The following is a 13,093-nucleotide window of genomic DNA, read 5'->3' on the forward strand; positions in this document are numbered from 1 at the left end:
TTTGGCCTTCATACAGATGAAAAACATCCCAGGATTTCTCCCAGGTTTTATTCAAGGATTGCTCAGAGACAACTGTTATTTACATAGCATTTTTAACTTTACAAAATACTCTCATGAATTAGGTTAAATTATATAAACCTGCTGGTATTCGACCAGTTGTAACTTCTGAAACAACAGTTTTATGTGGCTTAACCTATACATTGTTTCCGTTCTTAGAACAGACGTGAGGCAGTTGTCTCATTTTACTACTAACCCAGGGCATACTCTATAGATGTTAGGTGATTTACAGCTATTAGGTAGGAAATAGAGCCGGAACTTGAGCCCCCATCTTCCAGCTCCTAATCCAGTACCGTGGAATACTGGCTGGTTGGCAAGATCTCTCCCGTCTCTTTCCTTCCCTGACGTACACACACTCCCTCCCTCCCTCCCTCTGGCTTTGCATTTTTACACTGGTATATTGTTTGACAGTTGCTCTCAAATTTTGGGTGTGTCATTCTTTTTTTCTGGTCTGAATCTTTTATTTCTAATTTTAAAGGTAACATTTTCTGAAAACATGAAAATGTGTATTTTCATTTTACAAAACAGCTTTTCCAATTTATTTTCTTAGAATGTTGACACGTTTTGCAACGATGCAGAAAACAAACTTGTGCATATACTTAATGCAAACAGTCCCAAGGTGTCCACCCCGACGAAAGACTATGCTTCAGAGCCACACACCATTCAAACAGTCCTTGGCCTAGGAAATAAACTTTCAGTAAGTTAATTGAAGGAATTTTATGAGTATTATGTATGCAGTCAATACTATATTCTGGTGTGCATGTGGTAAACTTGGTGAAATGGAATTAAACTTGACTAGAAAGTGTAGTTTATTGTTAAATGGCTCCTGTAAGTATAGGTTATCTGGAAATTATATCTTGTTTATCAAAGCCAGAATGGAACCTTCTTCGGGGTTACATTTGACAAACAGGTGCTTTCATTTTTAGCATTGCAAGTGCATGTGATAGAAAATAGTGTTTTGCCTCTGTTTTGCCTCTGTCCTTTTGCTAGAGGGACTATTCTATACAGTTAGGGGTGTTTCTAAGCTCAGCTTAACTCTTTAAATCACCGTACACGCAAATTAAGCTGTAAGGTCTGTAATACTGACTGACGACTAAATCTCAAGTAGCTAACAGTTGCTTAGTGTATCTGTATTAACTCATTTAATCTTTACCACAACCCATGGGATGAAAATTATCTCTGTTTTGCAAATGAGGAAACTATGGTCTAGAGAGGTTGAACAGTTGCCTAAAGTCACAAAACTAGAAAAGTTAAGTATTAGAACCCAGGCAGTCTGTGCTCTTAAAATGGTTTAAAAATGCTTATCTTTGTTTAAGCTGTTAATGAAAAAAGAAAAGATTCAAGAGTCAGTTAAATCCCCCTGCCTCCCTTTTTGTCTTTTATTACAATTAGTCTTCATTCTGCTTTCTTTTTGTGTCATTTTTGTATCCTTTTATGCAAAACTGTTTCCTTCTGGAATGAGAACAATAATGTAAATGTCTCTTGAAATCATCTGACCTATGAGTCACGATGGGCGTGAGAATGTATGTGGTATTTGTGTGCTTAAATATTTCTAACGAAAAGCTGATTTGATGATGTTTTATATATTAGTGCATCATTATCTAGGCTGCATTTTGTCTTTTTATCAGATGTCTTCTCCCAATAGTGAGATGAATTACCAGAGTCCTTTATCACTTTGTAAGCCGAAAGCAAAGTCTGTGCCCACACCTGGATCAGCCCAAATGACTTCAAAGTCTTGTTATAAAGGGGAGAGAGAGCTGGATGACCCGAAAACCTGCAAGAAGAGAAAAGCCTTAGATTTTTTGAGTAGACTGCCTTTACCTCCACCTGTTAGTCCCATTTGTACATTTGTTTCTCCCGCTGCACAGAAGGCATTTCAGCCACCACGGAGTTGTGGCACCAAATATGAAACACCTATAAAGAAAAGAGAGTTGAATTCCCCTCAGATGACTCCACTGAAATTTAATGACACTTCCCTTGTGGAAAGTGATTCAATAGCTGACGAAGAACTTGCATTGATCAACACTCAAGCCCTTTTGTCTGGTTTGGCAGGAGAAGATCAACTTATGTCTCTCAATGACTCCCCTAGGACTGCTCCCACGAGCTCAAAAGATTATGTCAGGCCGAAAAGCTATCCTACTGCCCCTGGGATCCGAGACTGCGAGAACCCCCAGGCCAGCACCGAAGGAGGGGAGCCTGACGTGCAGGACACAGATACAGTAAAAAGGTCATCTATGAGACTGCAAAGGCGACAACAGCAAACATGACGATAAGTCAGTTACTGACTCAGCCTCTCCAGTTTGTAAAAAATACAGCTTCAAACTGCACATCAGTGTTCGCATAATGAGAAAAACAGTTTCTAATTTCCCTGGGTGCCTGTCTGTCACAGGAATGCTCTTTGTCTGCCTCTGTGCTTTGATTTGTTACCGATCTTAAAATTGGATATTTATTAACTAATCAAGAAAAAAAATCTCCCTTAAATCTTTATGACTGAATTTGATCACTGGACTTGACCAAGTATTATTTTACAAAGTAACTTTTTCTTTAAATTGTGTCCTTAATTAAATGAAACTAGGTTCGTAAGTACAGTTATTTTGACTCCTGTAATTCTTTTTAGTTTAGTTCCTATTTTAGATGGTTTGGTTTAGTTTTGTTTCTCGGAGATAGCCCACTGTGACCCAGTTTTCCCTAACAAACGTGTTGATTCTCTTATAGTTCTATCCTGATTAAACGTCAGGAAGAGAAAGATGCAACAGTGGTGTTTTCTAAGACCCATTCTTCAACCGTAAGTCAGCATAACTACAAGAAAAACAGAATCCCCAATGTAATTCCTTTTTATGATTCCACTGTGATCTCTGAAATTATTTTAATTAAAAATTCAAGTACTTTAAATCAGATTTCATAGTGTTAATGTTTTTGTAACAAAATGATCATCTGCAACTTCAGAGAAAACTGTTCTTTCAAATTGGCACATTCTACCCACTTTATTTTTAGCCCTGTCACAGGACTCAGCAGTACTTCCTTTAAACCTGGTTTTCTCTAACCACCAAGGCAGACAGTAATAGTTCAATATAAGAGGATATTCTCGTTTGTGACTTTCTTATGCTTAATGGAGAAAAGAGAATGCACTTCCAACCGGGAGCTGATAGCATGGAAAAGCTCTGAAATCAGGTCTTTTACTATGCCTTAAGTTTATATAAAATATCCTGTTTTCAAATCTAATTAGAAACGCATTTCAAAGCCAAGAATAAATCTTTTAAAAAGCAATTTTTTCTTTCATAACTGTGATCCATGATTTTTCGCTCCTCTAAAAATTAACGTAACAATAATCCATTCTGCAGTTCTTTTTAACTCAAGTGTTCTGCCAGTCTTGTTAATACATGATTTAAATTTTGTTCGTAAAACAATTTGGTCTTCCCATCCTAATCATTTTCCAAGTGATCCACTCTAGAACAGGGAATAAAACTGGAGTCTCAGGTGAACAAAAAAGAATTAGAAGAATCTAACCTGAACTGCTACTACGTCCTCTATTCTTCCTTACCATTTAGACCACACATTATAGAGAGATCTCATGCACACACTCCTTTTTTACACATTGTAAAAAATATAGGAAGCTATATAAGCAAAATATGAAGCTTAAGTATATGCGGATATTATCCCCTAAGAAGTGACAATGATTACAAAGTCAAGAATGTACAGCATAGGATTAGGGATAATGGTAAAAGCAGTTTGTGTTACTCAACAATTACTTAACGAGACCCTATCTTGTACGTAAAGCACTATGCCGGCTCTGTGAACGATACAAACGTTAATAATACAAAACTACAGGTTAAAGTTGAGTGTTCAAAAAATTACATAAATCAGGAAACTTGGGAACTGAGAGAAAAAATAAATCACTTCTAGCTGGGACAAAGTTGGCAGCATTTAATCAATTATGTTTATGCTTCCAAACCAAGTATTTCAGGAGTCATCCAGGGGAAAAAAGAGACAAACAGGGAAATTACTCTCCTGAGCTCTTTAAAAGCTCTGGATCTAAACCTGGGGCCATATCAGAGTGGTTACTCAGACAAGGTGAATAAAAAGCCATAAGATGTCAATAGTGTCAGGTATTAAAATGCTAAAGTAATAGTCTTTTCAATGTATGCAGATCAAATAATTTATATAAGCATGTAAAATGCAAGGTTGCTTTTGTCTTTATGTCTCCTATTTACTAAAGAAGACTGGTAAATAAGTTTATGATCTAGAAAAACTGGTTCTTAATAGGGTAGAATTCTATGGAATTTAGGCAATTAATTTTTTTATATCATTAAAGCAGTCTATATTCAATGACAAATTCATATAAAGCAATACCATAGATAATTTTTAATAACCATAAAAGCACCATTATATAGGACACTTAAAATAATATTTCACAGAACATTGTAAAGAAGCTGTTGGCCAACAAGAAATAAAGCATACATCCTACGTGATCTTATCTATCATGGTCTCACACCAAATTAATCTGATTCTAACCTGTGGAGACTTGATTTGGAATCATAAATTCAGTATTGGTTTAAGAGGGACATCCCAGAGTTGTGGTAGAACTTTATTGTCTTAAATGCCACATAAAACGCCAAGACTGCTCATCTTGCAATGAGCATGACTTTTACGTATCCCTATATGATTTATATCTTGGGATGCTTAATTCTTGTGCTCCCAAACATTTGGGCAGCCAACTGATTATGCACATGTCTAAAAACTGCTTAATTTTTTCCTCTTAAAAACTGGTGTTTTATAAAGTCAGGCTTCTTTAATTTCCACTATTGGCACAACAGCCAAAAAGTTCATCAGGTTTAATCCTATTCGATACAGTGGTAGTTAAAACACAAGATGTGACTTTAAATAATGACACTGGTTTTCCTCAGTAGCTTTTAGAGCTATCAAGAAGAATCCAAAAGACTTTTTAACAATGACACATCACGAGAATAAAGGGATAATTCCCCCAAAGAGTCTACTTTGAAGGACGATATTCCCTTAGATGTATGCTCTCTAGCATATGCATTTTAGAGGAAAACCACTCTCATCGTGACAGCCACACATCTCACATTTTTTGGATACACGGCTTATCAAAGTAGCAATGGCACTAACATTTTCCTGTCTCCCACTTCCCCACCTTTCCAACCTTCCTGATGGAGATGGGTTTTCTGGAAAAATAGATTACTTCAGAGGAAGTGGTACTGAAGCTTCTGTATATTGAACTTATGTGACTGGGTACGTTTTCAGGGTTCCATTTCCAATTGGTTCCCTAGAGAAAGTGACTTTGTTTAATCAAATCAGAATTCCAGCATCAGACCATGCATAGAGGATCACTTTTAACAAGTGCTTGTTGAAAATGAATATAATGACTTCTGCTGAAAAACTTTCAGGTCCGACTATTTACACGGGAATTAGAGCTCTGGCTAAAACTGAACAAAGAATAAATACCAAAAGTTGCGGTAAAAACTGATTTAGGAAAATTGTGAATGCCTGTACGATAGGCCTCTAATATCCATGGTGACAGCCGCCTCTTCTGTTAAAGGAGCTCTCGTTTGTGAAGCCCCCATGAGCCCTCCGGGTGGGAAACTCCGCGCAGGGATTCCAGTATCCTGCGCCGTTGGAAGGTGATGGGTTATTCCTGTCCTGGTTTCTGTTCATTCTGCTTGGCTTTTCCGCATGAAGCACACTGTGAAAGGTAACATCGTGTTCATACCGTTCCTTCATCCGGTGTATTTTTTCTCTTGGGACTCCATGAATGTTCCTTCTACATGGGAAAAAATGCAAACATGTGCTTAAGGCAGTATATTCAAAAGGAGTTACAAGTCCTGCGTCATTACATAGATATGCACTCCCTAGTCTCAGGATTTAACTCTCACTAAAGCATAACATCTCTTTAAGGAGTTATCGTTCAGGCTCCACTCCTGTTTTTTTGTGCTGTTCTAAGGCTAAACAACTAGAGTTTCGGAAACGCTTCGTTTTTGGAACTCTCAATTTCATGCTTCAAGGTATAAAAGAACACCATGAGATCTACTTATTATATTTTTGCCTGTTAATCATGCATATATCTATAATCCATTTGTCAGTCTGAGACACTTCTAGATGCTAATTAAAATAATCTTAAATTCAAGCGGGCCTCAGAATCAACTGGGGATATAGTTCGAAATGCAGTTACCAGAGATTCCCACTGTGGCATGGGGCCCATGAACTAGGATTTTAACAATCACCTCAGGCAACTGTGATGGGCGTGGGCCACAGACCGATTTGGGAAGCACTATCTCCTTGTAACTATAGGATAAATCAGTCTTATTCCTAAAAAGTAAATTCTGATCTCACTGGTTTCTTTAAATCATTGACATCATCAAATAACACAGATAGTAAATATCAGAACCCATGCACTCAACAAGTTAGTATTATTTGGACATTTATTGCTTTATAAATTAGAAGCAGCATCTAGACCCTAAGTGAACCACAGACTGTTGAACGTTTAAACATCTTTATTGAGCCTCAATGCAAAAACGCCACTGACATGTGCAATCCCATGCAGAGAAAAGTGCTTTCAAACGTTCATTAATGAAGAAGCATTTTAGCAGAAAGTTAAATGTGTCCTTTAAAAGGACCTAGTCCAAGCCAAAGTGTAGCGTTTAGCAGTATATTAGAAAACTGACCCAAAACTAAAGTCTTCACATTAATAAATCCAAAGTGATCAATTTCCAAGAATTACCATTTCTGGCCTGAAAACTACCATGTCCATTTCCAGCCTGAAAAGATTCTTTTGTTCGGTCTGAAATACCTGAAAACAGCAGGATACATAATGAGGAACTAGAAAAACAAAGAAGTACCTTGCTAACTCTTGAACGTTGAATTTCCAGCGAGTGTCAGGTTCTCGGAATATAACTTCATAGTTATTTTCAAGTGCCTGATTTTTCAAAAGTACATAAAACATTGAAGACATGGTATGTATGTTTGGGAATGTTTATGCTGCCATTTAACATTTACTACAAATCTTTTCTAAGATTCCTTTTGTTTTACCAGTAATCCAAGGCCTTAGTTTATCTTACAAGTACCGTTGGTTCATTTCCATACTTAGCCACTCTCAGATTATATTATGGTTTCCCATGATGAGTTTTGGTCAATTTTATCTACTATGTAGGAAAATGATAAAGGTTCTCTGTTTGGGGACGTTTTTAAAAATAGATACCTGAACTAAGTTTTAAATATCCTGCCCACATGTATGAGAAATGAATTCAGTGGCTTCTCAAAGTCCCTTATAGGATTATCACCGAGTTTTCTTCTGCCAGATGCCTTGTCCCATTCCTCATGCCTCAGTTAGAAAGTGAGGGTACCCTAGGAACAGAGCTTATGAAATAAAAATGATTTCCCAACACTCTTTACAAACTCCTCCCGCCAAGAAGGGGTTTTCCCTGCTATGCAATACAGTCCGGCCCAAAGCACCGCGCCCCGTGATCCTTGGGTTTACAGTTTGCATATAAACATCCAAATAATCTTTGCATTCATAAACTGGCTACTCCTTTCTCATCTCAAAATCTGAACTCTGTTGTCACTATCGTTTATTGTGTTACAAAATACAGAATGAAAACAGCTAAGTAAAAAGATTTCCTCGTCATTCTTGAGATTGAGATGGACCCTTCTCATTACAAAAGGATTCAGATATCCTAGATGGAAAATACCTAATTTCTGGATCTTAGTAATAGCTGTGGGTGGCTTAAAAAGATTGCACATTCCAGATAATAAAAAATAAGATGTCTTTCCTTAAGCCACTCTCCCACTACTCTTGGTTTTGAGTTGTGCCTTAATTAACTTGACTACTCATGTCCCCTTTCATTTCTCTGCCAAGTGGACTCTCGGTCCATGAACTGAAGTAACGACAAAATTGATGTTCATTCCTTCCTACATTCACCCAAAGTCCCACAGGCTGGGCCTAAATAAACCAGATGGATGTACAGTTAGAGAAAAGCACACCTGCAGGTAAGCTCCTTTGCCCCCAGATTAAAAAGAAGCCATGAATAGATGCCACGAGCCCAGTTTCTTAGAGATACTCACTTTACCGTTAGACAAGTGGGGATTATGTATGACAAAATTAGACTACTCATCTGTCGTCTTCTTGCCCTGTGTGTTTCAGGATCTTTTCTCCTATCTATATGCCCAATAGGGAATGAAAACTTACGACCAGAAAAGGTGAAATATGTCTGAAAACAGATCATAATTTAAAATACAAACATAGTTTTATTCCTCTTACTTTTCTATTCTGACAGTAGAGAGCTATCTTTGTTTGCATATTTATATTTGTATACTAGTATCTTAATAGGGTTACAGTGTTAACCCTAAATATGTTTTAAAACCAAAAAAAAAAAAAGGTCACCCCAGAACTCTCATGTGGCAACACTAAACAGTACTGAAATCCCTGCCTGCCAAAGACAGTGTCCTATCAATATAACCTACAACTCGGCTAGCAGCACTGCCCACCCCAATATTTCTCTGCAAGCTTCAGACGGTGCCCCTGTGTATAGATGTCTCTTCTTTGGAAAGCAAGACAGAAAATCAAGACAGAAAAACTATCAAGAATTCGGACCAAGGAGTGTTTACAAATGTACCCTGAGGGGATATTAGCATCTTAGCAAGTTTCAGCCACTGAACAACCGAGAAACACTAAAATAAAACCTGTTTACCTGCTCTCTGAGAGAACTACTATTAATAAAGATGAGATCATGGCAGATCGGAAAAAGAGGAAAGAACAAATGGTTCAATTTTCTCACAAAATTTCCGGAACTGAAAAATCAGAATGATGCTGTTTCCTACCATGACTGCATAGGGCTTCATTTCCCAGGCGTGGAGGTTGGTATTATCAATAATAATGGGGGATATGCCATTCCTCATTGCTTTTCTGGCTGCAACACAATGTTATATAACAGTGAGCAACATGCAACAATCAGAAGGGCGAGCGTACTCCATATTTTGTTATTTTTATTACAGGATGTCCTCATTACACAACTTTAGTGCCATCTATTTCAGAACCCATTATCAATAATTTTCCTTTTCCGGGCATCTAGGGAGGTTATGCTCTGGCATTCTGTTTGGGGGGGAAAATGGCAGAACTTTCATTACACTCCTTCCATAAAACTTATTCTATGTGCACAATAGGATTTCCCGGGAATTTGGAAAGGAATTTGTCACCTCTTTTCTGGTTCCATTCATGTGCTTCCTCCAGGAAGTCAGGATTGAACTCATAGGCACCGTCTTCCCTGAAGAAAAAATCATCCGTGCTGAAAATCAGAGCCCTGGGAAAGTCGTGTTGCAATTGTCTAGAAAGTGGGGAAATAAGAGATTACTTTATGACTAGGCACAGTCATTCTAGAAATTATTACCTTCCATCTCTAACATTCAGTGGTTTATAATTATGAGTCCACCAGGTTGTGTGTTGTTGAAATTCAACGCAAGAAGAGAGATGCTTGCTATTCATAGGAGGCGGGAGAAAACCGAGAGGCGGCTGTGTGTGCAGCACAACTCCTAAAACTCAGAAGTGTGGCCACCACATTGACTTCTGCTGCACCAAATGATTCTAGACACAACTCTGGAGGTTAAGGAGAAGGCATGATGACAGTGGGCACTAGTCCTCACCGCCGTTGCACAGTGGTGTACCAGTGCCCCCCACAGACCTGCCCTCGCGTGCCATGCCCCACTGCCACAGCCCTCCCTTCCCCGAAAGGCTCTCCCCTGTCCTGGGTCCCCTCTCCCTGGGCCTCTGTTCTCTGTAAGGACGCATCTGAGAAACTAGTTCTTGCTGAGGTATGATATAGACAAAAGTGATGTGTGTGTGTGTGTGTGTGTGTGCATGTGTGTGCACCACCCCTATTAAGGTAACATTTACATTTCACAGTGATCTAAACCAAATGAAAAACACACCAGGAGAAGGAAAGAGGTAGACCCAGCATTCCCCATGCTTTCTTAAATCTCTATCACACTTCTCTAAATATGAAAATATCACAGAAAAAAGGGAAAACCATCGTGGAGTGTCCCCTTTAAAACAAAAAAAAAGCATACTAAATTCTGCACAAAATCGAAGAGATGTTTCCACTTGAAATCCTTATTCAGACAATTTGGTGGTGGAGGCGGGGGTGGGGGGTGCATATTATGGTAGGTAGTAACTGGGTAAATCTCTGAGCCTCCTTTCTCCTCATCTGCACAAATGAAGGATGATTTCACCTATCTTGCTAGGTTATGACACTGAGCTAATAATGTGCAGAAACAGCAGATGCGTCACCTGACACAATGAGTGTTGGTTTCTTCCCTTTTTCCCTGCAGCACCAAAACAAATTTAACAGGCAAACAGAACATATGACAAAATGGATACACTCAGAACAAAGAAAGAGAAAAAAAAAGAATAAAAAAGGAGAAAGGTTGGAGGAAAAAAGATTGGAGAATGACAAGAACAGGAAATGCAAAGAGAAAAGTCGAGCTGTGTAACTGTGTGTGTTTCTTCTCCACGAGAAGAGTTATCTTTAATCAGGAAAGAACAGAATGAGCATAAGGCACCGGAGCCCAGATCATAAATAAGGTCCCGGGTTGTTCTGAAAAGCTTGGGTTCAATTCTTGACTCTACGATATCCAGTCATGTCACCTATCTCTCTAAACTGTTTTCCCGACTGAAAACCACAGATAATAGTCACTACTTATGACACAGGAGTTTCTAGTAAGGCTCAAATGAGATACGAGAAAACATTTTGCAAATGGCAAAGCACTTTTACAAATGTAAAGTACTGTTATTTTACCAATAATTATAACACAGGAGATCAAATTTACCGACCCAAACTGTTTATATGCCACAGTAATAAAATGCACTGGAGTGCATATGTAATCTCGAAATTACTGCGAGTGAATTAGTATTGCAGTGAATGGAAGAGATGAAAAAACCAAAATAAAGCAAATGCCTCAATTTTCAAGAATGAGTGAACACATTCCAGAAACAGTAAATAAACATTTCTGTCAGAATTCTTCAGAAGGCTTGATCACATTTAAAAAGAAAGCAGCACAGGGGCTCCTGGGTGGGGCTAAGTCGGTTGAGCTTCCCGCTCTTGACTTCCACTCGGGTCCTGATCTCACGGTTCATGACGAGCCCTGCATGGGGATCTACGCTGACAGCACGCAGCCTGCTTGGGATTCTCTCTCTCTGCCCCTCTCCAGCCTCTCTCAAAAATAAATAAATAAACTTAAAAAAAAAGGCAGCATAGGTAGCTGATGGGCTGAGTTGGTAAACAGGGATATTCATTGGACACCATGTTACATTTTGATTTAAATAGGAATCTGATGGTCTCTTGATAGCCTTGTGGAAAAACGTAGACAAGAAGTTATAATGTTTTTTAATACCCAGAGGATATTAGATAACTCTGCAACTCATTAAACATTTATTGAGCATTTAATATATGCCAAGTACTGGGTGAAGTGTTAAGGTATGATAATAAAATAAAATAGCTGCTTTCAAGGAATTCACAGCCTAGCCAAGGGGCCAGCTGACCTACAGATGAAGCACAAGAGAAGTCAGGGGCGGGAACAAGATCGGACAGGGAAGCATGAAGGAGATGATATTTGACTTGGATCTTGAGACATGAGAAAACGCTGTCGCTTGGGGAACGGGTTAAAAGCACAAGGGGTAAGGGGCGCCTGGGTGGCTCAGTCGGTTAAGTGTCCGACTTCCACTCAGGTCATGATCTCGCGGTTTGTGAGTTCGAGCCCCACGTCGGGCTCTGTGCTGACAGCTCAGAGCCTGGAGCCTGCTTCGGATTCTGTGTCTCCCCCTCTCTCTGCCCCTCTCCCACTTGCACTCTGTCTCTCTGTCTCTCCCTCAAAAATAAACACTAAAAAGCACAAGAGGTAAGAGGAGGAAGCTAATGCTTTAGGGCTTATTACGAGAAAGGAGCTCTAGGGATAAACAAGAATGAAAACACTAAGGATTAAAAGTGGCAAATCATATTTGAAGCATTTCTCCACTCTGAATGCTACATAATTTAAAGAGAAATTTGGCAAGCTGGAATATGTCCGCAGAAAAGTAACCAGGTATCAGATGAGCAAAGATCATCAAAAGAATGTGCAGTGTTTAAACTGGGGGCAGGGTGTAGATGGGGGGTGGGGGGGTTGTAGATTTGTATGATCTTCCTGAATAGTCATTCCTTCAGAAACTTGTTTTATCTTCACCTGAATGTTAAATTAGCACCGGCAGGTACAGTAGCATCTGGAACCTGCAGAACAATGAACACTCTCCTAGCTAAACAAAGAACTGATTAAGTAGACAAATCTTGAGATTCCCAAACTTAGGTGGAAGCAATAAATACCATTCCATCAGCTTCAGCAGTGATCAGGACAATGCATCAGCTCTAGCTTTCTGTATGGTGGTCAGGAGCCTCATGCATTGGGGAAATTGAGAGAATGAAAACAAAAGAAAAGGAAAAAAATAGAAAGACAATTACTTCCACAGAACCTTCAACTCCACAGCTCAAAGTCCCCCCTCAAATTCACTTAAAATGAAAACTATGAGAGAAACTCAGGTACTAATCTTGATTTCACAACTTATCACTCTTCTGTGTAATTCTTTCTTTAATCATAAACACCCATGGAAACATATTCAGGTGTCTATTAGTCACTCACTCACTGACAAAGTCCAATATTACTATGTAATTTTGAGTTGGACCCCAACTTTCATATGTAAATTTTCCAACATGCAAAAGTAGACAGAATACAATCGTTCCCCCAGTACCCATGACCCAGGGTCAACAATTATCATAGCCAATCTCATTTCATTTGCTTCATACTTCATTTCACCAAATGTCCCATCAGTCCTCATATTTCCCTGATTGTCTCCTAAATGCATCCCTAGGACTGATTTGTTTGAAGCAAGACCCAAACAAGATCCACACATTGTATTTGGATGCCAAATCCCTCACATCTCCCTATTCCATAACTTTTCTCTCTCCTTTTTATTTTCACCTGAATTATTCCCCACAATCCCTCA

General features: G+C 38.8%; 2 protein-coding genes across 8 annotated transcripts in view; one reads left to right on the plus strand and one right to left on the minus strand.

Annotated features, from left to right (window-relative positions):
* Positions 1-3,324, plus strand: part of BRCA2 (BRCA2 DNA repair associated) — a 61,151-nt gene extending 57,827 nt beyond the window's left edge. For 3 of the 4 annotated variants that reach the window (XM_011283605.4, XM_019839734.3, XM_019839322.3), the window contains exons 26-27: positions 608-754; positions 1,686-3,324. In XM_011283605.4, coding sequence (XP_011281907.3) covers positions 608-754; positions 1,686-2,324 — 786 coding nt within the window. In that variant the 3' untranslated portion in view covers positions 2,325-3,324. 4 annotated transcript variants of the gene reach the window in all.
* N4BP2L1 (NEDD4 binding protein 2 like 1) overlaps positions 1,693-13,093 on the minus strand; it is a 34,015-nt gene continuing 22,614 nt past the window's right edge. The window contains exons 2-5 of one of the 4 annotated variants that reach the window (XM_023250588.2): positions 9,265-9,392; positions 6,794-6,862; positions 5,786-5,836; positions 1,693-1,831 (exon numbers count right to left, since the gene is read on the minus strand). In XM_023250588.2, coding sequence (XP_023106356.2) covers positions 5,793-5,836; positions 6,794-6,862; positions 9,265-9,392 — 241 coding nt within the window. In that variant the 3' untranslated portion in view covers positions 1,693-1,831; positions 5,786-5,792. Of the gene's footprint in view, positions 1,832-4,396; positions 5,837-6,793; positions 6,863-6,911; positions 6,989-8,889; positions 8,979-9,264; positions 9,393-13,093 lie in introns of those variants that run through there. The other 3 variants (XM_023250585.2, XM_023250587.2, XM_045051751.1) reach the window with 3 other exon arrangements.

This window comes from Felis catus, chromosome A1, assembly GCF_018350175.1.
Source record: "Felis catus isolate Fca126 chromosome A1, F.catus_Fca126_mat1.0, whole genome shotgun sequence".
NCBI lineage: Eukaryota > Metazoa > Chordata > Mammalia > Carnivora > Felidae > Felis > Felis catus.